Source organism: Asterias amurensis, chromosome 1 (assembly GCF_032118995.1).
Source record: "Asterias amurensis chromosome 1, ASM3211899v1".
NCBI lineage: Eukaryota > Metazoa > Echinodermata > Asteroidea > Forcipulatida > Asteriidae > Asterias > Asterias amurensis.
Window position 1 is genome coordinate 28,186,717 of NC_092648.1, and position 27,371 is coordinate 28,214,087.

At 38.0% G+C, this 27,371-nt stretch overlaps 2 protein-coding genes across 4 annotated transcripts; one reads left to right on the forward strand and one right to left on the reverse strand.

Annotated features, from left to right (window-relative positions):
- Positions 1 to 271: 271 nt before the first annotated feature.
- On the reverse strand, positions 272 to 12,637 carry LOC139940751 (organic solute transporter subunit alpha-like). 3 transcript variants are annotated; one of them, XM_071937134.1, is made up of 8 exons: positions 12,560 to 12,637; positions 8,108 to 8,243; positions 6,024 to 6,184; positions 5,336 to 5,409; positions 4,674 to 4,835; positions 3,744 to 3,855; positions 2,601 to 2,853; positions 272 to 2,124 (listed from the first exon to the last, which is right to left on the reverse strand). In XM_071937134.1, exons 2-8 carry the CDS (start codon positions 8,172 to 8,174, stop codon positions 1,829 to 1,831), a joined length of 1,125 nt encoding a protein of 374 aa, XP_071793235.1. In that variant the 5' UTR covers positions 8,175 to 8,243; positions 12,560 to 12,637; the 3' UTR covers positions 272 to 1,828. The 3 variants fall into 3 exon arrangements, with proteins under 3 accessions (XP_071793235.1, XP_071793226.1, XP_071793243.1); XM_071937125.1 differs by lacking the exon at positions 12,560 to 12,637 and adding an exon at positions 12,448 to 12,518 and having other exon boundaries at positions 273 to 2,124; XM_071937142.1 differs by lacking the exon at positions 12,560 to 12,637 and adding an exon at positions 9,183 to 9,490 and having other exon boundaries at positions 273 to 2,124.
- Positions 12,638 to 16,448: 3,811 nt separating this feature from the next.
- Positions 16,449 to 26,874, forward strand: LOC139935481 (uncharacterized). The gene is made up of 11 exons (XM_071930112.1): positions 16,449 to 16,524; positions 18,838 to 18,875; positions 19,657 to 19,793; positions 20,491 to 20,541; positions 21,516 to 21,679; positions 22,000 to 22,114; positions 22,661 to 22,714; positions 23,416 to 23,636; positions 24,904 to 24,978; positions 26,192 to 26,297; positions 26,542 to 26,874. Exons 1-11 carry the CDS (start codon positions 16,450 to 16,452, stop codon positions 26,586 to 26,588), a joined length of 1,083 nt encoding a protein of 360 aa, XP_071786213.1. The 5' UTR covers position 16,449; the 3' UTR covers positions 26,589 to 26,874.
- The last annotated feature ends 497 nt before the right edge of the window (positions 26,875 to 27,371 follow it).

Consider the following 27,371-nt stretch of genomic DNA (forward strand, 5'->3'; position numbering starts at 1 on the left):
TTGGCCTGCTCGTTTCCAGGTAAGTTTCTATGCTAACAATTGGTTTTTTTTTTGTGTAATTATTAATAGTGTGCAGTGCCTTTAATTGCATCATTCTCTTAACAGTTTTATTAAAGATTCATTTACAAAGACAAGACATTTTTGTTCTCTTTATCTGAAGAAACATCTTATATAAATTGTTGGGCTCTAGAAGCTAGCACAAGTTCCTGCTTAGTCCTCTTAAAATCATCAACACAACAATCAACAGAGGGCAGTATTTTATGAGAACGCCTGAAATAATAACTTGACCTTTCCCCACGGGCTTCGGCCACAATTTGCAACAGATCCAGAACACAGTCACGAACATTTTTACTGAATTTATTACCATTACAATTGTACAAAATATGTTACATATGAAATATGAAATATATGAAATCTACTTTTTAAGTATATATATTTTTTTATAAACCTGTATTCTGTCCAATAAACTGTTGAAGCATTACTCCATTTTCGTACAATATTCTGTGTACATTATTTCATTATAGTTTTACCCTATTTCTATATCTTGAATATTTACAAATGTATAGGCTGACATTATAAACGTTAATATCAACTGACTCTACTGTAGGCTATATTGCCTTTATGTAAATTACATTAAAATAACAATATTATAAACGGTTGCATAATAAAAGAGGTATCGACTTCTGAAAAAACATCACTAAGAAAACAAATACTGTAAAGTTCCCAAAAATGTTCAATATAAGACTCATCATTCATAGTATGTGTCTCTATTTCGAACAGTGTTACAGTTTGGAAGGCAGACACCGAGGTATACTAAAAGAAGACGCCGGTTTCGAGTGCCTTAACACTGACTTCAAGCAATGTTACAGCGGTGTCAAGAAGACTGAGCACTAAATATGAGACACACTGTCGAGTCCCTTAACACTGACTTCAAGCAGTGTTACAGAAGTGTCAAGTAGACTGAGCACTGGATATGAGACACAACACTGAGATAGTAGGAGACACCGGCTTCTAAACCTGTTACACCGACCTCAAGCGGTGTTACAGCAGTGTCAAGAATACCGACACCGAGGGAGAAGAATCAACTGATTTCGCAACCCTTAACACCGACTTCAAGCAGTGTTTAAAAAGACCGACACCGCTGGTGAAAGAGGGATACAGATTTGTGGCCTACAACACACAACTTCAAGCGCAGTGCTGCAGCAGTGTCAAGACCGTAGCTGGACCGCACAGGGAGACACCGAGTTCGAGTCTAGCAACGCTGATGTAGAAACACTTGTCACGTTTTTGTTAAAAACCCTAGCCCTACACATGTATATAGGATTCTTCCTCTGTGCTGTTACACATAATATACCATAAGACCACATTGAAAGGCCACCAGGGCTACCTCGACCCATGACGGGGGCAAATGAAAACCCTATGGAAAGTTCACCCCATCTGTTTCCATGCCTAAATACTTCTTTGTAAATTTTACCCAAGCAGGAATAAGTGGACATTTTAAATTATGTGTACGTTACTTATTCAGATAGGTTGAAGCGACACGTGCACCTTTCGGATAGTAAGTTTACAGTTGGTGAGCTAATCTAAAAGCAACACAAGCAAGTTTGCTTAGTATTTATAACAACTCTATTTACACATACCACAGGCTGGTTTTACTTCGTTGAAGTTCTGTTAAAAATTCATACGATCTTACTGGATTAACAAAAATTAGGACGTGCGTTTAAAGGTAATAAAATTGTCGCATAAAACATTGTTCAAATTACTTGGGTGTGACGACAAATTGCATGCCAGTTAAAATTCGTAGATCAAAGTAAAATGTACCATACATCTACACTTCACTGGCACTCTTGTGGTTCAGTCCATTCATCTCCTTTTCGTTGATGAGCCCATTGTTATTACGACTGGAATCACTTTCATTCTCCGATGGTGTCTTCTTCACTTCGGTGCCTTTCTGTCCTTCTGTTTCCATAGTAACGACAGAATACTGCCCAAACATGGCCAGCCGTCCACCGACGGGGGCGCTCTCGTCTACGATGTCCATGTTTCCGAAGCGACCTCGGAAGTACATTCGGCTGAGCACGCCAAAGAACAGCATCTCCACTACGACCAGCATGTCGCCAATATCTGAAATAAAAGGAAGGGGATAAAGTATGAACTTGAGACCGAAACAAACGAGCCGTTTAGTCGGCTTGTTTCAGTTCATACTTTTCAAATTCCATGTGCCGAAACATGACATCTTTATTTCCCGGCGTTTTATGCTCCGTAGACCATACTTAATAACCACAAGACAATCATAAAGTTGTATTGACTAATAATTAAAGACACTGGACACTATTGGTAATTGTCAAAGATCAGTCTTCTCACTTGCTGTATCTCAACATATGCGCAATAACAAACCTGTGAAAATTTGAGCTCAATCGGTCGTCGAAGTTGCGAGATAATAATGAAAGAAAATTCACCCTTGTCACACGAAGTTGTGTGCGTGCAGCTTTCACCCCTTCCCCTGCCCCCGGCCCACGTCAGTGCTGGATTTAAACAACTATCACCCTTATAAAATAGAAACATTTTATATTATCCTACATCATCATCGATGAACTTACAGTTTGCTCTTGAGTCTGAATTGAATGGAGGTACACACGGTATGACACCGATATCAGCGAGTACGGCCAGGACCAGGTTCTGCGTGCTGATGAGGATCAGCACCATCTGCACTATGAAAAACTTGGGTTTGATGCGGTAAGATTTGAGGGGTTCCAGCGAGGCAGTTAGGAAGAGGATGATACCGTAGAGTGCGAATAGACCAGAGGTAATTGAGATGGTGGTCAGGTAGATGTATGGCTCGTTCAAGGCGATCTATAAAAGGAAAGGATTGGAATAGTGACGTTTGTATATTACTTGGCAATAATAATTGACACATATTCATTTTGGTGTTACCCATATACACCGATGTATCACTGTACATTTCGTACTTTCCCGAGTTCTGTGTAATAAAATAACAGGCATATTACTTGGGTGGGATTCGAATCCACGACCTTTGCAATTCTAGAGCAGTAGTATACCAATTAGACCAGCGAGATTTCCCGGTTATGTAGTGGCAGTTTGAATTCTATGTTATAGCAGCGGGTATTGCAACGATTTATATTGCAATAGATGTTAAATTTGCATCAGGATAACAAATATTCATTTTGGTTTTACCCATTGTTAGCAATGTATACTCAGTACTTTCCCCTAGTTGTGTGTAAAGAAAAAAAAACAGGCATATTACTCGGGTGGGATTGGAACCCACGACCTGTGCAATTCTAGAGCAGTGTCTTACCGATAAGTGACTCTCAAGGGAACCATACACTTGACACTACACCGTGGCACCAGCCAAACTATATTATTTAATTCGCAATACCTACACAATGGTAATAATTGCTGTAGGCCTAAAACTATCTAAGTTATTATTAGCTATATATACTATATATCTAAAACATTACATCGTTTGTCGACCACATGTATTTGTGTTGTCATCGATCCTCTCTGCACCAAGTCCGCAGAGGGCGCTATTCAAAAGCAAAACGTTTGTCATCCACATTTTTTGTTTAGATGCAAAGGAAAAACAGTAAAAGCATTAACAACTTGTTTTATTTGTTTAATGTTTATAGTTGCCATGGAAAAGATATCAAGGAGACTCTGACATACCAAGGTTAATGGTTAAAAACCTCAAAATTGACTCAGGGGCTAATCCAGTTGGGTCTTACCTCCCCGTGTTTGTATTTCCCATCAGTCCATAACACCAAGGAGATGAAGTAGGTCAAAGGTCGTACGAAGGCCACCTGCATCACTAGCCGTCTCAGTCTACGGAGATTCTTCCTGTTGGATGTCATGCGATAGAGAGATGCAAATTGAGACAAATGAAGTAAACCAATGTGCCATAACGTGCTTCCGTATAGCATACCATGACTCATACTAATTGCTATGACGCTCAGCTTGCACTCAGCTTCATGATGTTTGAAGCTTTGCACTCCTCTCTTGAAGACGAGCAGAGTATACTGTTCGAAACGTCGAGACCACACCCGGCTCTTTTCAGAGCAACACTCCCTCAAAAGAGATTTTACACGTGGTTGTACCCGCAATCCTACTATTTATATTTATATCTTTAGTCACTCATACTGTCATGTTCGTTTATAAATCACGAATCCTTATATTTTCCTCGGGTTCCCATCATATGCGTGTTGATCCCCTCTGGGTATTTTGTTTTTCTTTCACTGAACATTGTTTCTACAAAGTGACAAAAACGTGGCGATATATTTTCTGCTTTTCGGTCTTTAAATTAACCCGTGAAGTAAAAAGACACAGGGGAAATAAGGCTTGATAGGCCAATTGGTAGAGCGCCGGAAAGTACACCCGTTGGTCGTTGGTTCAAGTTCTGCCTGAACCAATTTGTCGTTGTTGAACCCCAAATTAAGCTAAATAAAAGTATAAAAAAAACACCAACAAGAAATCGGCTGGGTAATAAATCGGCCGGGACTACTACTTTTAATTTAATTGATAGATGAGACGTCTCTTTATTAACTTCACTACCGCAGAGTGAGTTCTTAATTTATGGGTCCAATCGTTTCTACTATAAATATCAGAAGAGGTGAAACAAAATTGCAAGCCAGATTATTGATTACATAATGTTTTCTTACGCTGTGATGGTGATCTTGGGTAAGCAACAGGGGCAGCAACACGTTAGAGGAGGGCCAGCCAGTGATAGTTTCTGATCTTTCAGTTTCTCCACCACAGCGTGTTTGCCTCCGTAGTAATCGATGATGAGCATGAGGAATTGGAACAGAGCAACTGAGAAATACCTGAGTAAAACAAGGATATCATGGTGTGATTAGCAGACTATACGTGCATTTTGAAGAATTTATTCTCCTCACTAGTTTGTCAGACAAAATTTTAAAGAGGGGGTAAATAATTGAAATTTTACAAAAAATGCATTTTAATAAACTCGTATAACTGTATTTACCCCAGAGATTTTGCTGGAGACGCCACGCCGATAAATGACGCCATGCGTCTTTTTTCGACTACAGACATCACGTGCCCAACCGGAAGTTGACATATTATGACAGTTCCTTTTCGTTATAAAATATTTGTCCATCTGTCAATTTTAAATAATACTTTTAATGTTAAAGGCGTCTGTTTTAGCCAACTACCAAGGTATTCGGTTCCTGGATTCAAAACTGCACATGTTCAACAGACTTGAACCAGGTTCAAGTTTTGATGTTCGTGATTATCTGATTAAACAAATATCAAGCAACATGGGTCACTTAATTACTCGACATGTGGTCCAATATGTTTTACTTACATCGATGCAAGAAGCGTGTTTAGTAAATGTGCTGATGGAACGTACAAGGAAAACAGCGAGGTGACTGACATTACCTGCATAAGAGTAAACGAGGTCATGACGGGTCAAATTAATGTATAAAGGTGCTGTGTCGTCTTGATCGAAGCGATCAATTACTGCACGCCCCCACCCTTCCCCGTATATCAAATCCATGGAGAGTGCGTGCAAGAACTGTGTGGGCGTTTATAGATGATAGTTCCTTTTGCACTTGTGAAATCATTGTTAGGGAAGCATGAAATCTTAATTAAAGGCCCCCTAAACGGCTCCCTCTGAAGTAACGTAGTTTTTTTCTCACTCAAAAAAATAAAAAACTTCGGGCCTGAATACTCTTTACTTAGGCATCTGAAAGCACACAATTGTGTAACAAGTATGTTTTTATCTTTCATTATTCTCATGCAACTTCGATGACCAATTGAGTAACAAATTTCACAGATTTGTTGCTCTTTGCATATGTCGTGATACACCAAGTGAGAAGCTGGTCTTTGACAATTACCAAATGTGTCAAGTGACTATAGGGCATTTTTCTTTCACAAGACTTCCCGAGTGTATGCTAGATAGCAATTATTGGTTAATCTAGAGGCCGCAGATGTCAAATCCAGCTCTCGCCAATATGTCTTTATTCAACCCAAACACGATTCCAATAACTTACTGGATATATCCCCATCAGGACTGTGAGACGGACCCTTCGTCTACTGTTAGGGATCTTCTTGTTGACATTCATGACGGATTCTATAAATAGGACCACGGTTAGAATCGACACAGCAGTCATGAAGAAGATGGCGACGATGGCCGCAGCGCTCTGGCCTATATCTACAGAAATAGAGCAATCGAGCATTCATGGTAAGTAGATTCCAAAGAAAATGACTACATCTTTTAGAAGACGATCAGAGTATCATACTGATCGAAACGTAGAGTTTTCAAACGGTTCTACTCGGAACCAAAACTACTCAAAAGAATTTTAATGCCATCGCAAACCTCACCAGGTCCCAGTTTCTACCTAATAAGCAGAAACAGATGCTTGACATATTTCTGCTAAGCAGAAGTGAGCGGGATACCAGTCACAAAGTGAACATGCATCTGGCTGGTCCCTTTTTAACTTTCTGGAAAGCCTAATTTTGCTGTATTCTGCTGCTTTTGTGCTTAAGCAGCTCTATTGAATTGGGTCCTGTTGCATGACAGGCAATTATTTTCATGCTAAGCATCACAGAATTAAGTTGAACAACATGTCACACTTTTGGATCATAAAGGTAGGATTTGAAACTTTGCATGGTGGAAGTATATGGTGGAAGTATAACTGAAGGTAACAGTGCGTGATCACTGTCATAAAGCTGACCATAAAGCATTTAGCTGACCATAAATGTGCTATCAGAGCGTTTGTGTAAATTTAAGGGGTCAATTTCGAACGGAAGCAAGAAAACAAACTAATTGTGTTTTGCTCATGACCCACGATTAATATCGTAATCGATACACCACTGATATTTTAAAATAAATCATGATGATCAAAGGATGTTAATATGCTCATCAATCTTGAAGGCCAGTCTTGTTTGAACAATTATAAGTCTTTGATCTATTTTGATTTAAAAATTCAATCTACTATACTTAGATTCTCGACCAATCTGACCCAATAGACCATTTTCACTCTCTGTCGAATCCTCCTTATTAATAGTGTATGCTGATTAGCAACACAAAACATTGACCAGACTATTTGCCCTCCAAACCTCAATTTGGTTTTCGCTTATTTAATTATGAGAAAAAGTCCAAGAGATAATCCAGATCCTTCAAAAGGTAGAATTCTAGCCACGAATTGTTGCATTTGGAATGGGTCATTGAGAGCAAAGAAAGAGGACTTTCGTACGAGGTAAGTCTTTGTCCCTGTGTGAGCAAAGTTCATTTCAAAACTGTTTTCAAAAAGGAAGGTTTTTGCAAGATAAATAGACTGAAGAAGGCAAGTGGATTATACATTGTAGTCGGTGTGGGATTAGGGACTGTTTTCTTTGGGGAGTTAACCGCGGGAAGTACAAGTTGTATACAATTCGGTACCGTTAACTAAACAGTTCCAGTCAGTGTACATTGACACTTCGGTTTCTGGCCCTTTTATCTTTGCTTAACGGATATGTAACGTTGACATAAAATATCAAATTCAAGAAACCTCACAAACTGATTTTGTTAAGCAACAGCTTATAGTTTCTCTTTTAAAGAAACACTCTCTATTTTAAACCTTAGATATTAAATGTCAACTGAATTCAAATTCAGAGCAAGTATATTTTGATAAACATGTTTGTCCTTCAACTATTTAAACAAAACAGTCAACTTTAACTCACTTTTATGTGTACCTGGAGGTCATGCACACAAAATAGATTCAGCCGTATCCAAAATGGCTGCTACGGCTATCGGCTGTTGCTAAGAGGGTATACTTCAACACATGATGAAGTGGAAGTCATAGCCAATGCCCTAGCCGCCAATTTGAACACGGTTTTATATAGTCTCAAACCAATCAAGATGTGGTAGTCTTTATTTTATTTTATTTAATTCAATCAACATTTATTTCCATATTGGTGAAAAAGGGAGAATACAAAACAAATATTTCAATATACCCCATTATGCATTCATAAGTATAAAACTAAAAGTGTTACTTAGCGGCATATGACGTCTAGGAATAGGACATGGTTCTGTTATTTGACTAATTTGCTTCTAATATAGAGCAGGCTGTGTATCCAGTGATTGCAATCTTACCTTTGAAAAGTTCATCCGAAGTTAGTTCCCCGGTTGGGCAATATTTAACGGTAGTGTTCGATGCCATGACTGACTAATTTTCGGGACGAATCCGCTATTAATTGTTTCTTAATGCAAGTTGTTACTCCTCCAAGCACTGAAAAAAAAAAAGAAAAAAAAAATCATCTGTTACTGAAATGCTTTTGTTGTGCCTTTTGCTTTACGCTATTGGCTACAGCTGTTCGCATTCATGTTTGTAAATGGTTAATTGTTTGTTCTTTTTGCCATTGTTGTTGGTCATAAGCACGTCACATTAGGTTTGTACACAGTGGCATGAAATGAGATTTTACTTGACGAATACAGCAGCACGTACTATATATTTCATTTGGTAAGAGCTCCTTTATTTGTGAGTAAAGTTAAGTACATTATTCATCTCACAATGTTCATCAACTGCTTAGCAAACCGAGCAGAACACTAACAGACAAAACACGAACGTTTAACAGTAGCCTCGGTTTGCTACGCACGTTTGGTTGCACTTAATGGGGGTATTTTCACTTTTAGCCCAGCCTAGATGTAGATTCAGTAGCTGTATTGGCCGAGCGGCTATAGCAAGAGGATCAACTGAGTGTGGTTCGAATCCCGGTCGAGCCACGTTTGTCCTTTAACAAGATACAAATAACTGTTGTGTCATTGCCGCGTGTTAACAGTTGGTTAGCACACACAATGTACACGTTAACGAACAGAACATTCTTTTTATCGTGGAAGACTGGCAGTTAGCCCCAGTGTTTGGCCTTATGCCTTCGTTTCAGGATAAACAAGAGACAAATCTTTATAATAAACCACAATTACTGCTATTACAGATTCCGAATGCTGCAAAACCGTTTGAAGATTATGGTAAGGTGTCAACATTGCTGGAAAAAATCTCAAATTGAAATCAATGCACTGCTCATCCTCCTGAAATAATAAGCACAAATCATAAAGTTGTTTTTGCTGTGTTTCCAGTCACATTTACCTTTTATGAAGAAACGTTTGTTTCAAGCAAACTGAACACATTTTCGTAGTCATTGCAAAAATACACGCGTCCATCCTCACTTACCATGCAATGGTGATTGCAGTTTTACTGTAATTTTCCCGAAATTCTTGTAGAAGTCCCTACGACTGTAAGGCCTCTTCCCACGTAGAACCGGCCCACAAAATATATTATCTTTAATTATCGAATATACGATCAATACATTTTGATCCTACCGGACAGCAAAGCACTGTTTTTCACCACTACTATCAAGTCATTTGTATTAAATGTCCGTCACTTTCAATGAACAACAATCTCATAACAAATTGTCCCACATTCTGTTTGAGTTTCTCCCCGGTTTATCACCGCGTGTTTGAACACCTCATGTATAAAAATCTAATCGCCTCAATACACCACGACCTGGTAATTTATTCTACCTCACTGTGTGCTCTCAACACATAAAAATAACTCCATTCTGACTCAACCCATTGTGTCCGATGGTTTGCTCTTCTTGCAGCCGAACAAAAGACGGTCCTTGGACAACGTAATTACGAGTTGGAATTTTGGACAACCGTCACTTTAATTTGACAGCAGAATCGTCAATACATTTGTATAGATGTGTGATGTTTACCCACAATGGTTTTAATTAATAGATGATGATCATTTTAATCATGCATGACAGTTCCAAAACAAAACAGCACAGTTCTGTGCCGCTATTTTTAGACTGGACGCGATCGATGCTGCACAAAAGGATGCATTGTATCCTAACTAAAGAATACCTTCCTAAGCTGGAACAATGTTTATGTGACTTGTCGAGTCTAGATTTATGACGTTACTTTTAACTAAAGAGTCGAGACACACTAACCCAGATCTATTTTTGTTGTTCGTTGTCTGAAAAATTCAGGATGTTATCGAACATCTTAACAGTCTGACTGCTTCCTCGATTTGGTAATGCTTCCTGTAAACTCAACTTTGTCCCATAACTATATCAATCTGATTAACCCACTATTTCTCATCCCATGTGCTCATTTCTTTTCGAACGTACTGAAGTTTGTTTGTGAATGACTGAATAAGTACAACTATCAATCACCATGAACTAGATTTAATTTTCAAAACAACCGCCCAATTTGTGAGAATTCGTCTGACGGCGTATAAATTGGAGAAGGTTCACCGTACTGCACGGTCGTTAATACGTTGTTGTAGACTTGACTCAAGTTTCAATCCCGTGCAAGGTCCTTCCTTGCCACGTTGCATGTGTGTGTTAGGGACCTCACACGAGAAAGGGACTTGAATCAAGTCTAGTGTGGGTGTCAACTCGTTCGAAAACTTTGTTTGAATTGATCCCGGTCTTTTGACTTAAAATATTAGTTGCTGAGGTGCTGTAAGTTTTGAGAAATTAGTTACTAAAACAATGTCACGAAAATACGTTTTGACATGCTAAAATAATTTTCGTCTCATGATCACTGAGACGAAAAATATTTTGCTCGTTCCTAATATGTAACATTGATCTCTTCTTGTGACTTCACACATCTGCAACGCCCTCACTGACACTTATGAGTAAATTTTGGAAAGAAAGCAACAATTACCCAATGAAAAAAAAATGCGACTGTCAGCTAAAACGGACTCTTGTGAAGATCCTGGATCTGTCCCTTTATCTTGATTGTCTTTCTGTTTACAAATTGTGTTTATCTGCTATTGAGGCCATTTCTAACAAGTTACCAATAAAAGGGCAATTATTGTCCTCTTATCGCACCACAGATAATAAAAGGTGTCATTACAGTAGTTAAATCAACAATTTCTGGTAATAATGACTAAGCACAGGGTCACTTGCTCCCTAACCAGACACACCTTATAGCTTCAGGTAAAACCGTGTTAGGCCTAGAGTTATCGCGTTTATATTATAGGTTTATAATAGGTTTATGCAAACACCCATCACGTACATCGTAAAACTGAGCTGTGAAGATGCATATCAGGAAGGCTGACTTATGATTTTGCTAAATTTGATAAGAAATGGGAAAGAAACCCGTAACCATGGAATGAAACAATTGTACATCAATCTTCACTTGGATAAATTTTCACCCCAAATCATTTGAATCGTCTCTCAGATGTGTGCTTGTTGGTGACCGTTCTTGAATGCTGAGCCAGAGACGCAGTTAGTACCCGTTGTCGCTCACTAAACGCCGTGGATGGATTCAACGTTTTTGTGCAAATACCTCGACAATATATTCAGCTGAAACATCCACATGTAACTTTTAATGTATATTTCTTTATAAATGCCGCCTAAAAATCATTATTACATCGGCAACAAATAATACATGACCCTTAACCATTTAGCCACTGTACCGCCCAGCCGCATATAGCGATACACTGTATGCGGTACGAGGAAACCTCGCTAGCTTGTGTTTGTAGAAAAAAAGGGAACATCAAAAGAAAACTCGATAGTCATTAGTAGGTCTACGCATTTGTTAATATATCTAGTTGTTATAGATCGTTATTAATTCTCCCTTAACAGTTGACTTGTCGAAGCTAATGATGATGAAATAATTTAGCGGACAGGGCTTATTAAATACAAAATAACAAGAGACGTAATGGTGTTAATATAGCACAGCGTAATTGTGTTATATAATTGGTAGAAATTAATGATATTTTGACAGACAGTAACCGTGGTGTCAATGTTAACACCTCCTTTTTGCAGCAAGTTATAACAGAAACCCTGCTACTGTCTTGCCGACAGGGTTTGCAATACACGGTGATCGCAGCTACTTGTGATGTCATGGCTAAGTTTTGCGCGATTTTGTTTCCTAATTTCTCAATTTCAGTATACCTAACTGACAAGGGCACACGTACAATAAGGATAAATTTTAACTCTGTGATTAATTTTACTATAATTTGCTTCTTAGTATTTACGTTGATAGGGGGCCTATGTTCATGCCACCAGTACAAGACAGTAACTAAATGAATAGGTCAACATGACAAGCGTTAACATTTAAATGTAAAATCAAAGAAAATTGTGATGTAGGCCTTTTAACTCTAATAATGATAGTGGATGAAGAAAGTGAGGTTATTTTACAAAGTCGAGTTGGAGCGTAAAATAACTCGTTAGACTTCCCATTCAGTTTGTGATTCAATAACCGAAGCAAATAATCCAATTTTAACAGATTTTCTTTACGATTTTGTTACTTTTGTTGTGGATGGCATTGATAGCTAGTTTATGCAAGATGGACATAATCACATCAAAATAATGCGACAATGCTCATATATCAGGTTTTAGAAGTAGCCTTAGAAATGTTAGAAAAACACAATAAATGTTGAACTAATGGTATAAACGAAAGTTTTCAAAAGTTTACGTTACCACTTCGGAATCTTTCCAGCAGCAGTAGCAGCAACAAGTAGCAGATTCTCGGTGATGATAAACAACTAAGCTCCTGAGTATTTATAACAAATAATGCACAGGATGTATTCACCAAGTCCCGCTCTGGCCAGCTTCCTGTGGGTCACTACTCTGTCCACGTTACCCGAGACCTTGCCCAGACTGCACTGTGACACTTCACACTAAAGTCCAGTGCTCTTCGTTTTTATATAGCCACACCCATGTCCAGTTTTCAAGCCCTGGACCAATCTATGAAGTCACGGGTGACAGCTAAGCTGCAGCCGTAAAAAGATGCCCAAATCAGATCTTGGGTCCTGGTAGTGACGTTCCGTTACCCTGGCTATGATAAGATGCCACTGTTCAAACATGGAGGTATAAACCTCCATGGTTCAAAGAAGAAGGAATTGTTGTTGCGGTTGTTGCAACGGGCTTATCATATTATAAAAAACCGCGAAGAATTTGATTAAAGAAACGCCGACTTTTAACATTGTAGTATAACGGGAAATCTCAGTCCAAATATTTCGTAAAAAGGGATTTGTCCAAACGCTTTGCCGAAGATGATTTGGTGTAGAATAATGGTTAAATATTGTTAGAGAAAAACACAAATTCAACCAACCGGCTCATACATTTTTAAGAAACTTTGGATTTCATGTTCATTTTTACTCACCTTTTACAAAAGAATTTCCTCCTCAGTTAAATACAGTTGTCTAAGATCAAACTCTACCTGGCAAGTAGATACACACATGGTGTTACCGCAAACCAAACATATAAAAAACACTTTTTTGTGATCTTTATTTGTTTATTTATTTGTTTGATTACACATCAAGTAGAATAACTAGTGCCAATAACAGCATTAATATAGGAAACACGAAGAAATGTTCAGCTTTAGATGTGGGAGAAAAATCCCAATTGGGGAAAAGCCCACGTAATCATGTAAGTACTGGAAATCCAAATCCACATGCAGGGCTCCGGTCTGCGGTTGGATTCGAACCAGGGTCCACAGAGCATGAAAGGCAGGGAAATTAAATTAGCCACCCAACTAAGTACAATACAGAGACACTAACTGTTGACATGACATAAACCAGAACAGTGAATCAAATCAATGTACGGAACAAGCTGGTGCTTAAAGGAGTGGACACTATTGGTAATAAGTCACAATAATTATTAGCATAAAACCTTACTTGGTAACGAGTAATGGGGAGCTGTTGATAGTATAAAATGGTGTGAGAATTGGTTCCCTCTTAAATGATGTATTTTTCGAGAAGGGAGTAGTTTTCCACGAATTTGATTTCGAGACCTCAGATTTAGAATTTGAGGTCACGAAATCAAGCATCCGAATGCACACCTTTCGTGTGACAAGGGTTTTTTTTTTCTTTCAGTATTATCTCGCAACTTCGACTACCAATTGAGCTCAAATGTTCACAGTTTTTTTATTTGATGCATATGTTGATATACACCAAGTGAGGAGACTGGTCTTTGACAATTACCAAAAGTGCCCACACTGTCTTTAAAACCCGTAGTCGAATCCAATGTAAACCAAAATGTGTTTTGTTTCTACCACACAGCCAGCGACCCCATATTTAACAAAATCCATAACTCGATAGAGGAATGTGTAACATTGTATTAGTCTATTTGAAACCGATTTTTCCCCCCTTTTTCTATAGCAACATTATCTAGCAATTTTTCTGTACTATTGGCACATATTCTTACTAAATTCCAAGGCGTTCGAACTGGGGAAGAATGTAAAGCTGTAAAATGCCGCGCTGTTAACGACTTTATCGCCCTAATGGGATCTTAATTGCTACTCATAAAACATCTGTTGACAAGAAGCAAGGTATTAATCAGTCGTTAACAAGTCATTTACTAGTCATTTACACCACATTAAAGAGATAATGGCTTCTATAAAATGTGACAAACATTACACCTTTATTGTTTGGTCAAATAAATCATAGCGTTGGTCTATAATAAATCAATGTACTAAACAGCAACCCCACTATAATGTCATGTTTATTTTCATGCAGTAGAGTAACATTCCACCACCTGCCACCTGAGCATGCCCATGTCCTTACTAGACGCCTGCTTGACTAAACAATCTAAATTGAAAAAATGTATCATGTACCTGTATAGAGTCGGCATATAGGCCTACATAGCATATATATAGTATGAAAGTGAAACTCCGTTTTGCACAAATTTGCCCTTTTATTATCACAACAAAAAAAGTCCAAATAAATTAGCCTACATCAGATGGGTAAATGTTTGAAAGACGAGGTTGCGTCCGAATTAATGGCTTCGGCAGAGTGGAAACGCCCATATGTGGTCCTTCCGAAAATGGGACAATTAATTTTCTAGACCTGCTTAGTAGCACTTAAAGTAGATGTGAGCATAATAGACGCATGCTTACAAGAATAAGGCTACCAGCTAAGATAACATGTCACAGTTCAATGTCGGACTCAGTATCCTGGAAGGCTCATTATCTTCAGCTTAGCAGAACATTGGAAATTAAGCAATGTTTGATGCTTATTTTAAGTATTCGAAAAAGAAATTGTTTTTTTACATAATTAAAATCTATTTATAGTCATATGACTCGACTTCCCTTTTGATTGAAAATATTTTAAATGAAATTAATCAACTTCACGACTTGATATTTTCGTTAAGCAGGTCTTTCAATTGGGCCTTATAGCGCAAAAGGACATATTGCTGACATTCGTGCAATCTCCTTGCATTTGACGTCAGTCTCCCCAAAAGACGCTCTATACACTCTAAAAACTGAAGAGTTGAATCCAACACTTGCATGAGTTCGGTGAGTGACTACACTTTGTAAGTGTTGGATCCAGCGTTTTGTTTGTTAAATCTAGCATTTTAAAATTTTGATCCAATGCAAAAAGGGTTGAATCAACAATTTAAGTGTTATTTCAACGTTTCTCAAAAAATATTCTTTGAATTGTTGGATCAGCATTTTAAACTTTAAACTGGCACTTAAATTGTTGACCGAATACTTAAAATGCAGGATTTAACACTTTCTAAGTGTAGTCACTCACCGAACTCATGCAAGTGTTGTAAGCAACTCTTTCGTTTTTAGAGTGTAGGTCGCGTTCAAATTGGTGGCTTTTGCAGACATTTAAGGATCTTTCGGAGTCGTAGCCACTGTGTGGGCAGCTGGAACAAACAAGTCATAATATTCTTTGTCGTCGTTGAAGCCAACAGCCACAGCCGTAGTGAAGCCCTTTTTTTTGGGGGGGGGGGGGGGGGGTGCACATGATTGGGCCCGAGCGGAACACTCAAACTGTTCATTAGTGTGCGTCAACTTTGCGTGTGACCTCAGCGTACCGTACTACCAGCAAGGAAAGCGCCCCCTATGTTTTTTCAACGCGCAATCCTGGCTCAGTGAGTGCAGTCTCCCATATGGGGTTTTGCGCATAAAATTTTAGAATGATTTAGTTCAGGATATTGAAATAGCAGGTCCGGTTGATTTTTTCCCAGATGTGGCAGATGAAAAACCAATTGGTCAGTGAGAGCATGGAGCTGGTGAGAGAGCTCTAACAGTGGTGACTTGTAAAAAAATTATATTTCTAGAGTGAAACACTTGTTTCGACGTTTTTGTCAGTCAATGTGGACAGTGCATGGTGTCGTACATAAAGTACCAAAATCCGTTTAAAGGGAAGGTAGGTTTGGTACTCACTCTTAAAATTGGGGGCAATTAAATTGAAAATGGAGGTGCTAAGAGTCAGTCCAAATCCAATGCAGGGCCTCAATATTATATAGGCCATCGGGTAACAAACAATAATATTTTAAAGGAAATCCGAAGAAAACATAAAGCAGCTTCACCCGTTTTATCGTTAAATATTTTTCCCTTCAAATAAATAGTTGTTTTAATTTAAAACAAAGAACGAAATGGGCGTGTATAGGTTTGCGTCGGGAGAAAAGTTCACACTCGCTCCAAGACCTTGATTTGTAAAGCGCGCCCTCTCGTGTTGCATATTCAAGATGGCGGCGGCCGTACGGAAAGTGGTCTGCAAACATTCTCCGCATTTTAGGCAATTTTACAGAACAATATGGAAGGTAATTATTACTTTTTGTAAGAAGAAAGCCGAAACAGTTGTGTCGCTGTAGAGATAATATATACTGTAGGCCAAATTGTAAAACAGCGTTATCTAGATACAGCATGCACAAGCATTTTGTAAAACTTAAAAGGCCGTGGTCAGTGTTTACTCTGTTTGCTGATTTGGCCATGGAGGTTTGGCATCCTTCAATGGAAAATGCTGAGTCATGGTCCATTGGTCTGATTGACATAAAAATGCTGACTCATCGTTGTATCCAGACTGTACCATGTCATGTATGATATGATTGCTATACTAATATTCTTTATCATAGTTATGAAATTTAATAGTGACTGAGAGATACTAATAATAATTACCCAAAACACATACATTTAGTTTATGTTTATTTAAATCGAATTATATATGGAAGGAAATAGAATGGACCTACAATACAAAATGTACACTGCCACTGTAAGTGTAATTATTTAATATTTAGTCAGTTGAAAATAAGTTTCTTTGTAGAATTTGGGAGAAAAAGTGGAATAAAACAAATACAAATTTGAGCTGACTGTCCCAAGGGACATAACCAAGAAGAGAGCTATTGGAGACACCATATATTTATTGCCCCCGATTTCTACTAGTCTAGGCGATTGGTGAAAAAATTGCTCAGAAGGTGATAAAAGCATGAAACTTGGCACAAATGATCATAACAACATTCTCAACCTTTTCAGGGGTGGAGCCACCGAGAATTGTATCCAGCATAGCAACGGTTGCTATGTTACATCTTTCCCATAGCAACTAACACAAAACATGCCCACAGGCAATTTGAAAATACAAATTTAAACTTTTTATGCATGTTTATCTTTACCCATCATGTTAACATCAATCTGGAGCAAATGGCAAATACAATAGGCTTAACATGGTATCTAGGCAACATATTACCCACAGCGACTAAGTTTTCCATAGCAACCAGCACAAAAACTGCCCACAGACAAATGTAACTTAAATATTTCATTTTTTTAATTTAAATTCAACCTAACCTCTCATGTTAATATCAATCTTGAGCGATTTACAAATTCAATACAGAAGGCTTAACATGGTTGCTAGGCAACACATTTTCCTTAGCAACCAGTACATAGGATGTCTATACATACTATTTTTTTACAACGATTATTATGCAATAAGCATTTTAAATATTAAAAAAAAAAATCCTTAGATGCTTACTTCACTCAAAAATGTTACTATAGATTGCTTAATTACTTTACTAAGCAACATGTACATGTTGGTATCAACACGCCAGTCTAATAGCAGACATCATCCATCGACACTATGCTGCCCCTTTTTGCTTAGGTGACCACACCCCACAATGACGGGTCACTGCTTTGAAGTTATTCACCCAGCCGTGCATACAACATGTCAACCCTAAGCCAGATTCTTATAACTGTTTATCAGCCCCTAATAGCAGACATCATCCATCGACACTATGCTGCCCCTTTTTGCTTAGGTGACCACACCCCTCAATGACGGGTCACTGCTTTGAAGCTATTCAAGCAGCCGTGCATACAATTGTCAACCCTAAGCCAGATTCCAGTTATAACTGTTTATCAGCCCCGTTTGTCAAGATGAGAGCAGTACATTGTCTATAAAGAGGCTGTGTGGTGAGAACTACATGTAGTTTGTCCTACGTCTTGGGGACGTCAACAGATGACTTTTAACAAAGTCTTTGGTCATTGATTTGAAGATAGTGGTTGGTGGGGAACTCATTATCATTATCATTATCATTATCATTATCATCATCATCATTATCATTATCATTATCGTTATCGTTATCGTTATCGTTATCGTTATCGTTATCGTTATCGTTATCGTTATCGTTATCGTTATCGTTATCGTTATCGTTATCGTTATCGTTATCGTTATCGTTATCGTTATCGTTATCGTTATCGTTATCGTTATCGTTATCGTTATCGTTATCGTTATCGTTATCGTTATCGTTATCGTTATCGTTATCGTTATCGTTATCATTATCATTAGCAAATACATACTATGATCCGTAGATCTGTTGCCCCACATCTGGGCTACACAATAAAATTAATATAGATTTAACATAATATAGTACGCAAAGCAATAATAAAAGCAAATAAATATACAACCAATAGTAAATAATAAATATCTAATAATAAAAAATAAATTAAAAATCTAATGAGAATAAAAAATAAATTAAAAATAAATAAGTATGTAAAAATAAAAAATAACAGATAAGAAAGGATAAACATTAAAAGTCTAATCATTCATAATTTACTTGATTGACATTTATCTCTGGCTTTCTCTTTAGGACAGCATCCGAGGGGGCTTTGTAGGGATGGTTGGCAAGTAAGTTCACATTTCAATAGTTTGTTTGTTTGGTTTGCAGTAATGCCATGTATGTTTTTGCTCTATAGCTTAAAGCCATTACACACTTTCGGTAATCAGTATTGTCCAAGTCCCACACTTCGTGTATCACTACTTATATATAAAATAACAAACCTGTGAAAATTTAAGCTCAATCGGTCATCGGAGTCGGGAGAAAATAACTTTGTGTGACAAGTGTGTTTTTCTTTCATTATTATCTTGCAACTTTGATGACCGATTGAGCTCAAATTTCGACAGGTTTGTTATTTTGTGTATATGTTGAGATACACCAAGTGAGAAAACTGGTCTTTGACAATTACCAATAGTGTCCAGAGTCTTTAAAGATCAGTATTCTGGTGGGAATCTGGCTGTGAAGCTTTATAAATAGGAACTGTCTATGGTTGGTAAAGACCAGTATTCTCACTTGGTGTATCACAACATGCATAAAATATGAAACCTTTGAAAGTTGCAAGAGAATAATGAAAGAAAAACACCCTTGTTGCACAAATTTATGTGCTTTCAGATGCCTAAAAAAAGGCTTCAGGCCTGAAGTCTTTTAATTAATAATTGAGTGAAAATTACGTCTTTTGTTGAAAACTAAGTTACTTCAAAGGGAGCCGTTTCTCACAAAATGTTACACTATCAACAGCTCTTCATTGCTTGTTACCTAGTAAGTTTTTAACAATTATTTTGAGTAACCAATAGTGTCCACTGTCCAGGAACTTTGTTAATTTGTTTGAACTCCTTCAAATCAATTCATTAGGACACCCCTGATTCGTCTAGAGAGCTTGAGTAAAGAAACAGGATGTGACATCACGGTCAAGGTGGAGTCTGCAAATGGAGGCGGTTCAGTGAAAGACAGAGCTGCAGCCTTCCTCATCAAAGATGCTCTTGAGAAAGGTAGGGGGACCTGAATATAGTGACTGATGTTTTAAATAGTATGTTTTTTAAATAATAATAATAATAATAGTAAAAATTTATATAGCGCCATATCCATCGAAAACAATGCTCCATGGCGCTAATACAGAGAAACATTAAAAATTTAGATAATCAGCAAAAACAACAAGATATAAAAATAAGTTCAAAATCAAGCGAACAATGACAAGCAATTAAAGAAATTGACAATATACAATGGAAAGGTATAAAATATACAATAGGAGTATGCACAATTTAAAACTGCAAAGAGATTGTACAAACAGACCAGTTGTGACCCAAATAGTTACCATAGCTCATAGACCTTTTCGAAAATGCACATTACGCAAGCGCTAACTGTTGAATGAAGTGCATGCTGGTCTTAAACGCTAGCTAGACCAGCATCCACCTTATTCCTTGCCTACCACATGCGTTCCAAGTAATTGCAATAAGGCCTACTTACTGCAGAGACAATAGTGCAAACATCGATGCTTTGTGGCAAGATTGTGCTAGAATACTTCGTAGGAGGTTTCTTTACAGTACAGGAAGATGATGGTGATGATGATGATGATGACGAAAACACTTTACTCAATGTGTTTTTTTTCTAAAGATTTTGTTATTTTCATTTTATTTAAAGCCTGACCTTTAAACTAACTGTTGTCTTTTTATCGCCTTTAATTATCAGGTCAACTGAAGCCAGGAGGCACAGTAGTCGAAGGAACTGCAGGCAATACAGGTAAAGGTCTCACACAATTTATGCATGAATTATCTTTTTCAGTCAAGGGTCTTGATTGAGGACCATTGAGGTCTTCATTTGGGGACGATTCATTTCAAAATTTGAGTCAAAATTTACTCCAACTGGAATATTTTGGGTTGTACCAACCCTAGGATCCAAAGTCACACAATAATTGAATACCTTTTCCTTCAAAGTCACATGATGCATCGATAAGCAAAAACCAAAACGGTCGGTACAATCCAAAGACATTTCTGCGTCAGTCATAAGCTCAAAGTCAGTGCCATTTTGATATCGGAAAGCAGGAATTAACTTAACATTCTCTGTACAAAAATGTGCAGACCATAATATGTAATTGGGGAAAACAAAAGTCACTCGAAGGGTATCAAACCGTACAGTGGCATTCTACACTAATTTAAAGGAACACGTTGCCTTGGATCGATCGAGTTGGTCTTTGAAAAGCGTTTGTATTCATTTGTTATAAAATGCATATGATTAGAAAGATGTTTTAAAAGTAGAATATAATGATCCACATATTAAAGTATCACTCGAAATTGCATGGTTTTCCTTTTACCTCGTCGACAAACACGGTCGGCCATTTATGGGAGTAAAAAAGTTCACTCCCATGAATGGCCGACCGTGTTAGTCGACGAGGTAAAAGGAAACCCGTGCAATTTTGAGGCATGTTTGTGTGGATCATTGTATTCTACTTTTACAACATCTTTACTTGACCAATCCAAGGCAACGTGTTCCTTTAATGTGAGGTTGGATATGTGTAATTTTCCCCCATTTTTTGGTGTCTTTATCTATTGAAAAATGAGTGGACTACTAACTGAATTTGACCTATCAGACCCTAACATAAGTGAACAAAACCTTCTTGCATCTTGTAAAATGTGTTATGTCCACATTACAGTATTGACTTTGTTGATTTAACTTTCCAAGATGTTGACTTCTTTATCTTGTCTCCTACTTAACAGGCATCGGCCTTGCTCATATATGCAACGCAATGGGCTTTAAGTGTGTCATCTTTATGCCCAATACCCAATCCCAAGAGAAGGTAGACTTGATGAGAGTACTTGGAGCGACAGTTTATCCTGTACCAGCCGTGGCATACACTGATCCAGATAACTACAATCATCAGGTGAGGCCTCTTTAAAGGAACACCTTGCCTTGGATCGGTCGAGTTGGTCTATAAAATTTGATCCTAGTTTCAGACGTTTTGGTCACCTATGACTCTATGACAAGCAAAAACTTCAAGAATTCTTGGTTAACACTCAGGGATAAACATAACAAAAATTACAACAGTATAAATACAAACCAAATTAATCTCCATAGCTTGAGGTGATTTGTGTGTTTTCATTTTGCTTATAACGAGTTTCTGTTAAGAAAGATGTTTATGCCTACAGGCTTTATGAAATCAGGGCCTGCCTTTTCCAATAACTCACTGTGTCTACTTTACAGGCCAAGAGATACGCAGAGAGCCTGGAGAATGCAATCTGGACCAACCAGTTTGATAACACTGCAAACCTTAGGGCACATTACGAGACAACAGGGCCTGAGATATGGGATCAAACTGGTAAGCATACATTCGAAATATAATCAGCTTCTTACGGCTCCGCTTTTTACATCTTAGGAAGGAATTGGTAACTTGAAGTAAAATTTTAAGGTAAATTTTTTATGTGTATTTTTTAAAATGCGTGCGACGTATTTGTTCTTTTACTTTGTAGGTTTTGATTGTCTTGACCGCCTTAAGATAATGATTAATTTTGCTTTTTGGTTGTCCACATGCTCTTTTTCTGTATTTTCTATTTATATTGTTAGTTCTTTGTATGCCTGGAGGTAAATAAATAAATAAATATATAAACAAAGAAAAACTTACAAGAGCAGGATTTAAACCTGCTACCTCTGAAGTAATGCACTGGCGCTCTACCAACTGAGCTATCTCGCCTAAATAATGTTGGCAAGTGCCAGGCAGAAGCCATTCAACCTGGTACTGCCATATAGTCGGGGATCACACCCAACTACATGAAAGATACATGTACAACCTGGGAAGCAGGAGAGAGATCACCTTTTATTTCTGCTGTAATATGTCGTTATTGGTTCACATGTTGTCTCGTTTCAGAGGGGAAAGTTGATGCCGTTGTTTTTTCAACTGGTACTGGTGGAACATTAGCTGGTAAGTTAAAGAATTGTGTTTGTGCAATGAGTTAGGTGATAAGATATTAAAGTACTGAGTATACAGTGCTCAAACACATCAGTGTTTATGGGTAAAACCTAAATGATTTCTCTTTATCCCTGATGCAAATTTAACATCAAGGTTTGATGAAATTTGACGAGGTTTTAAACGGCAGTTTAAGAATGAGTCACTACTTATTTATTCCCATTCATAAATGCCATTTTGGTTAAAATGCGTGATAAACTAAGAAACTCTGTGAAACTTATCCGTTTTCCGGCGTGCTTGAGCTTTGAACGTACGTTGTGTTGCATTTTTTTGACTGAGATAGTTTTCAGATATGCTTCGTGCGCGTAGTCTTGGTGCAAGACATTTTTTTTTTTTTTAACAGCGCGGCCAACTCACCGACAGCGCCCGTATTGCCCGTAATGAGAAAAGTCTAGCGCGTAGTATCCAAAAACAAACTCCACGTGATGCGTTTTCCACCAATAGGAATAGCTGTATTGAATCTGTATTTAAAGGGTTTTGTAAGGATAACAAACTGACATTATTTAATTTTAGTATGAAAGCTTACTAATTATGAAGTTCATACTTGGTTTTTTCTTTCGAAGACTTGCGACTAGTTTAGCTGTACCAGTCCCATATAAGACCTTAAACGCCCAGATACCAAAATCCAAAGTCTGATTTTTGTTTTCTTTCTCAAGGTGTTGGGAAGTTTATGAAAGAAAAGAACCCCAACGTCAAAGTGGTCCTGGCTGACCCACAGGGTAGTGTACTCTTCAACCACGTCAAACACGGCAAGCTAGAGAGATCAGAGGGGTCATCCATCACAGAGGGCATAGGTCAGGGTCGGGTCACCGATAATTTCAGTGAAGCCCCAGTTGACGATGCAGTATGTGTACTGGACACGGATGCTGTACACATGGTAAGCTCTTTGGTTACTCAGTAAAAAGTTAAAATACCTTCTCTTAAAGGCAGTGGACACTGTTGGTAGTCACTCAAAATAATTACTAGCATAAAACCTTTCTTGATTACGTGTAATGGGTAGAGGTTCATAGTATAAAACATTATGAGAAACGACTCCCTCTGAAATAACATAGTTTTCAAGAAAGAGGTAATTTTCCACGAATTTGATTTCGAGACCTCAAGTTTAGAACTTGAGGTCTCCAAATCAAGCATCTGAAAGCACACAACTTCGTGTGACAAGGGTGTTTTTTCTTTCATATTTATCTCGCAACTCAGTCGACCAATTCAGCTCAAATTTTCACAGGTTTGTTATTTTATGCATATGTTGAGATACACCAAGTGAGAAGATTGGTCTTTGACAATTACCAATAGTGTCCACTGTCTTTAATACGTCCATTCAGTGCAAAGTTGTTGTTTCTCCAAAAATAGAACAAGCGTTATGCGTGAGATTGAAATTGTTAAAACAGCCCGGATATACACACACAACAGGTACACACCGAGGTACAGCATTTATGCACAGAGCATTTTCGTGCGAGTATCAGTTATTTAATGCAAATTTGGGCAAAAGATTTATCTTTTTGTGGTTAACCAAGTAAGTCTTTCTTGCAATGATGTGAATACTTTGGGGGACCTTGGTTCCCATATGCGAAGGAAACAACATTGTTCCCTTCAACCCTTCCATATGTTTGAACAAAACTTTTACAGTCTATCAGCAATGTTGCATGCCATATTGACCTGAGTCAACCAAAGTCATCATCACTATAATCTTGGTTGTGCTATTTTGGGAGGTGGTATGTGTAGTACACCACATTTTGGGTTATGCAACGTTCATACCCACCATAAATTTTACGTGCAATTTGACTGTCAAAATTTGTTGTTGGTGGCTGACATTGTGATGTTTTTATATCTGTACTAGACAGCAGTTTGAGCATAACTTCAATGATCATTTATGTGATTATTTGTAAACAGTGAAGTCACATGCAAGCAGTGGATTGTTATGCACATGATCCTTTTTTTTTTTGAGCCTGTATTTTTAGTCCCTGTTTGGACAACCTTATCATAATAGATACCCAGTGCGCAAGTGCTAACTGATGAAAGAGGTGCATGCTGGTCTAGCTAGCGACCAAATTTGATACCCACCTCATTCCCACCTAAAGCCACTACAGAGTATTTGTAATAAGGCCTATGATACATGTACTTGACGTACCTCAATTTGTTCTCAACAGACTTTCCGCTTGTTACATGAGGAAGGTTTCTTTGTCGGTGCTTCTTCTGGTCTGAATGTAGCTGGAGCAGTGCAGGTAGGTACAGAGTAATTAAGTTAAAAACTCCACGAGAGCCCAATACTTATAAGGTTGCTTAAGCAGAGCATATTGCTTAATGATTTTAAGCTTAGCATTTGCTTTGTTGTCCCTTGTCTTTGTCTTTGTTTTTGCTACGTCCATGTTACCGTACAAAATGTTGGTCTGTCTATTTATTGGTTAGGGAACAAAAGCATCTCGCTTAACTTTACACCTAAATGTTGTCTTTAAATTGCTGTTTAGTATTTAACCATTGTGAACCTAATATATCATACCTCATACTATATTGCTTTTGTTATCTTCGACATAAATGTGCATTATTGTATTGTATATGACAGCACTACTAAAAAATTACTGAATGAATGAATGAGAGTGTGAAAAGGCACAAGTAGGATTTGTTCGGGTGTGGCGTTTGCTGCCAAATTTGCTAAACTAACTTGAACAGTGGTGCAGTGGGCATTTGGAGCTCTGATGTCCGTCATAGTGATGTCTTCCTACAGTGGTCTGCTGACCAAACGCCAAACTGACTGGTCCTTCTAGCCAGTGATTGAAAAAGTTACGGGCAACCGTGCCATGAGGAATGTGAAATCTCTGTTATATTCTAGCCATAGAGCTATATATAGTGACCAGAGCGCTAACACCCCGTTATACACGCACTAAGGTTTTGAAGCCGTGTGGACGCATCCATATTTATGTACAAACCAATACAAAAGCTTGAAATTTTGTACGGCAATTGTACGGCTATTTGCATGATAGTGCGTTTGTTCTTTTCTATGTGTCTTCGAACCAAATAATTCAGCAAATGTGAACGCACAATCTGCTGATGAGCGCACAAAAGGCGCGTATACTTTTTTTAGTACATCAATCAAGTCGAACTTACGGTTTTCGTAGCGTGGACGTACGTGAATGGGCAGTCGTGTACGAAAGCGCACATGCCGAATTTTTAAAAATCGCGGCAGTGTGTGTTCTCTTCAAACTAAAATCGTTCCGTAGTCACGCAACACATAAAACATGTCTGTGCTCAGGGTGGCTTCAAAACGCGGAGCAAGTTAGCGCTCTATCAATATATATAGCTCTATGATTCCAGCTGACAAAAACGATTTACAAATTGATCATCGGAAAACTATGAGTAGGGAGGAGTTTGCCTCAAACTCTTGGCTCTTGGCTGAATTATTGAACCATCTTTACAAAGGGTCGTTATTGCTCTGAACAGGTTGCTAAGATGATGGGCCCTGGTCATCTGATAACAACCTGCTTGTGTGACACTGGTCAGAAATACTATGCAAGACTCTTCAACAAGGAATGGTTGGCGAGTAAAGGTAAGTGACTTTCAACAATACATAGCACTGCTTTTGGACTATAACCCTTAAAGGGAGGGTAATTACTCTAAACATTAATGACCTACGGCTAGAACTTAAGGCTAGTCCAAAGTAAGGACGAGTAACTCAACCTAACTCGAGATAAGACTAGTCTTAACTCTTTGTGAAATCCACCCCTGTACCCCTCCCCACATAAACATACCCCCAAAAAGTAAATGTGTTCCTATGATTGTTTCTGTGCTAGGTCTCCTTGACTGTTTACCAGCTAAGTACCAGTCAACGCTTCATTAACTCAGTGTGCTAAGCCTCAATGGTTCTCTGCAACTCCTATCGTTTGGTTTCACCTTTTTAAGGTGAAAATTATGTCATGTTTCCGAATTTGCAGCTGCACACAGCTGTGTGTCCACAATCTGTGGACATCCCAAAGTTCTGTACACTTAAAAAAAAACATATTCTTCGTCACAAAAAAAGTATGTGTAAATCCACAAAGTGTTTAAAATTCCTACATTATGTGGATTTTTTTGTTCTCATGTCCTCACTCCGTATAACACTTAAAGACACTGGACACTATTGGTAATTACTCAAAAAAACTGTTGGCATGAAAACATACTTTGTAACAAGTAATGGAGAATGGAGGGCTGTTGATAGTATAAAACATTGTGACAAAAAGGCTCCCTCTGAAGTAACCTTGTTCTTGAGACAGAAGTAATTTCTCACTTAAATATTTGAATTGATTTCGAGACCTCAGCTGAGGTCTCGAAATCAAGCTTTGAAAGCACACAAGTTGTGTATTTTTCTTCCATTATTCTCTTGCAACTTTGACAACCAAATTTTAACATGTTTGTTATGTGATGCATATGTTGAGATACACCAAGTGAGAAGACTAGTCTTTGACAATTACCAAAGGTGTCCAATTCTTTTAAACAGCCGTAGCTGTAGTTAAGGGTATTACTAAGGGCAACCTAAGCTTCAACCCTTTTAACATTGACTAGTTGTTGGAGTTACCTCTTATGTAGCCTACTTATCTACATAGTTTTGCCTGTGGACCAATGTTCAGATTGCAGAATGTGTAAT

Bases quoted from the DNA above. Each gene is read 5' to 3' on its own strand.
- LOC139940751 (XM_071937134.1), bottom strand. From the start codon at position 8,174: ATGGCATCGAACACTACCGTTAAATATTGCCCAACCGGGGAACTAACT. The intron at 3,856-4,673 runs GTAAGAAAACAT...GACATCCAACAG, and splicing joins CCCAAGATCACCATCACAGC to GAAGAATCTCCGTAGACTGA. The intron at 2,125-2,600 runs GTAAGTTCATCG...CTTTTATTTCAG, and splicing joins TTCAGACTCAAGAGCAAACT to ATATTGGCGACATGCTGGTC.
- LOC139935481 (XM_071930112.1), top strand. From the start codon at position 16,450: ATGGCGGCGGCCGTACGGAAAGTGGTCTGCAAACATTCTCCGCATTTT. The intron at 23,637-24,903 runs GTAAGCTCTTTG...TGTTCTCAACAG, and splicing joins ACACGGATGCTGTACACATG to ACTTTCCGCTTGTTACATGA. The intron at 24,979-26,191 runs GTAGGTACAGAG...TGCTCTGAACAG, and splicing joins ATGTAGCTGGAGCAGTGCAG to GTTGCTAAGATGATGGGCCC.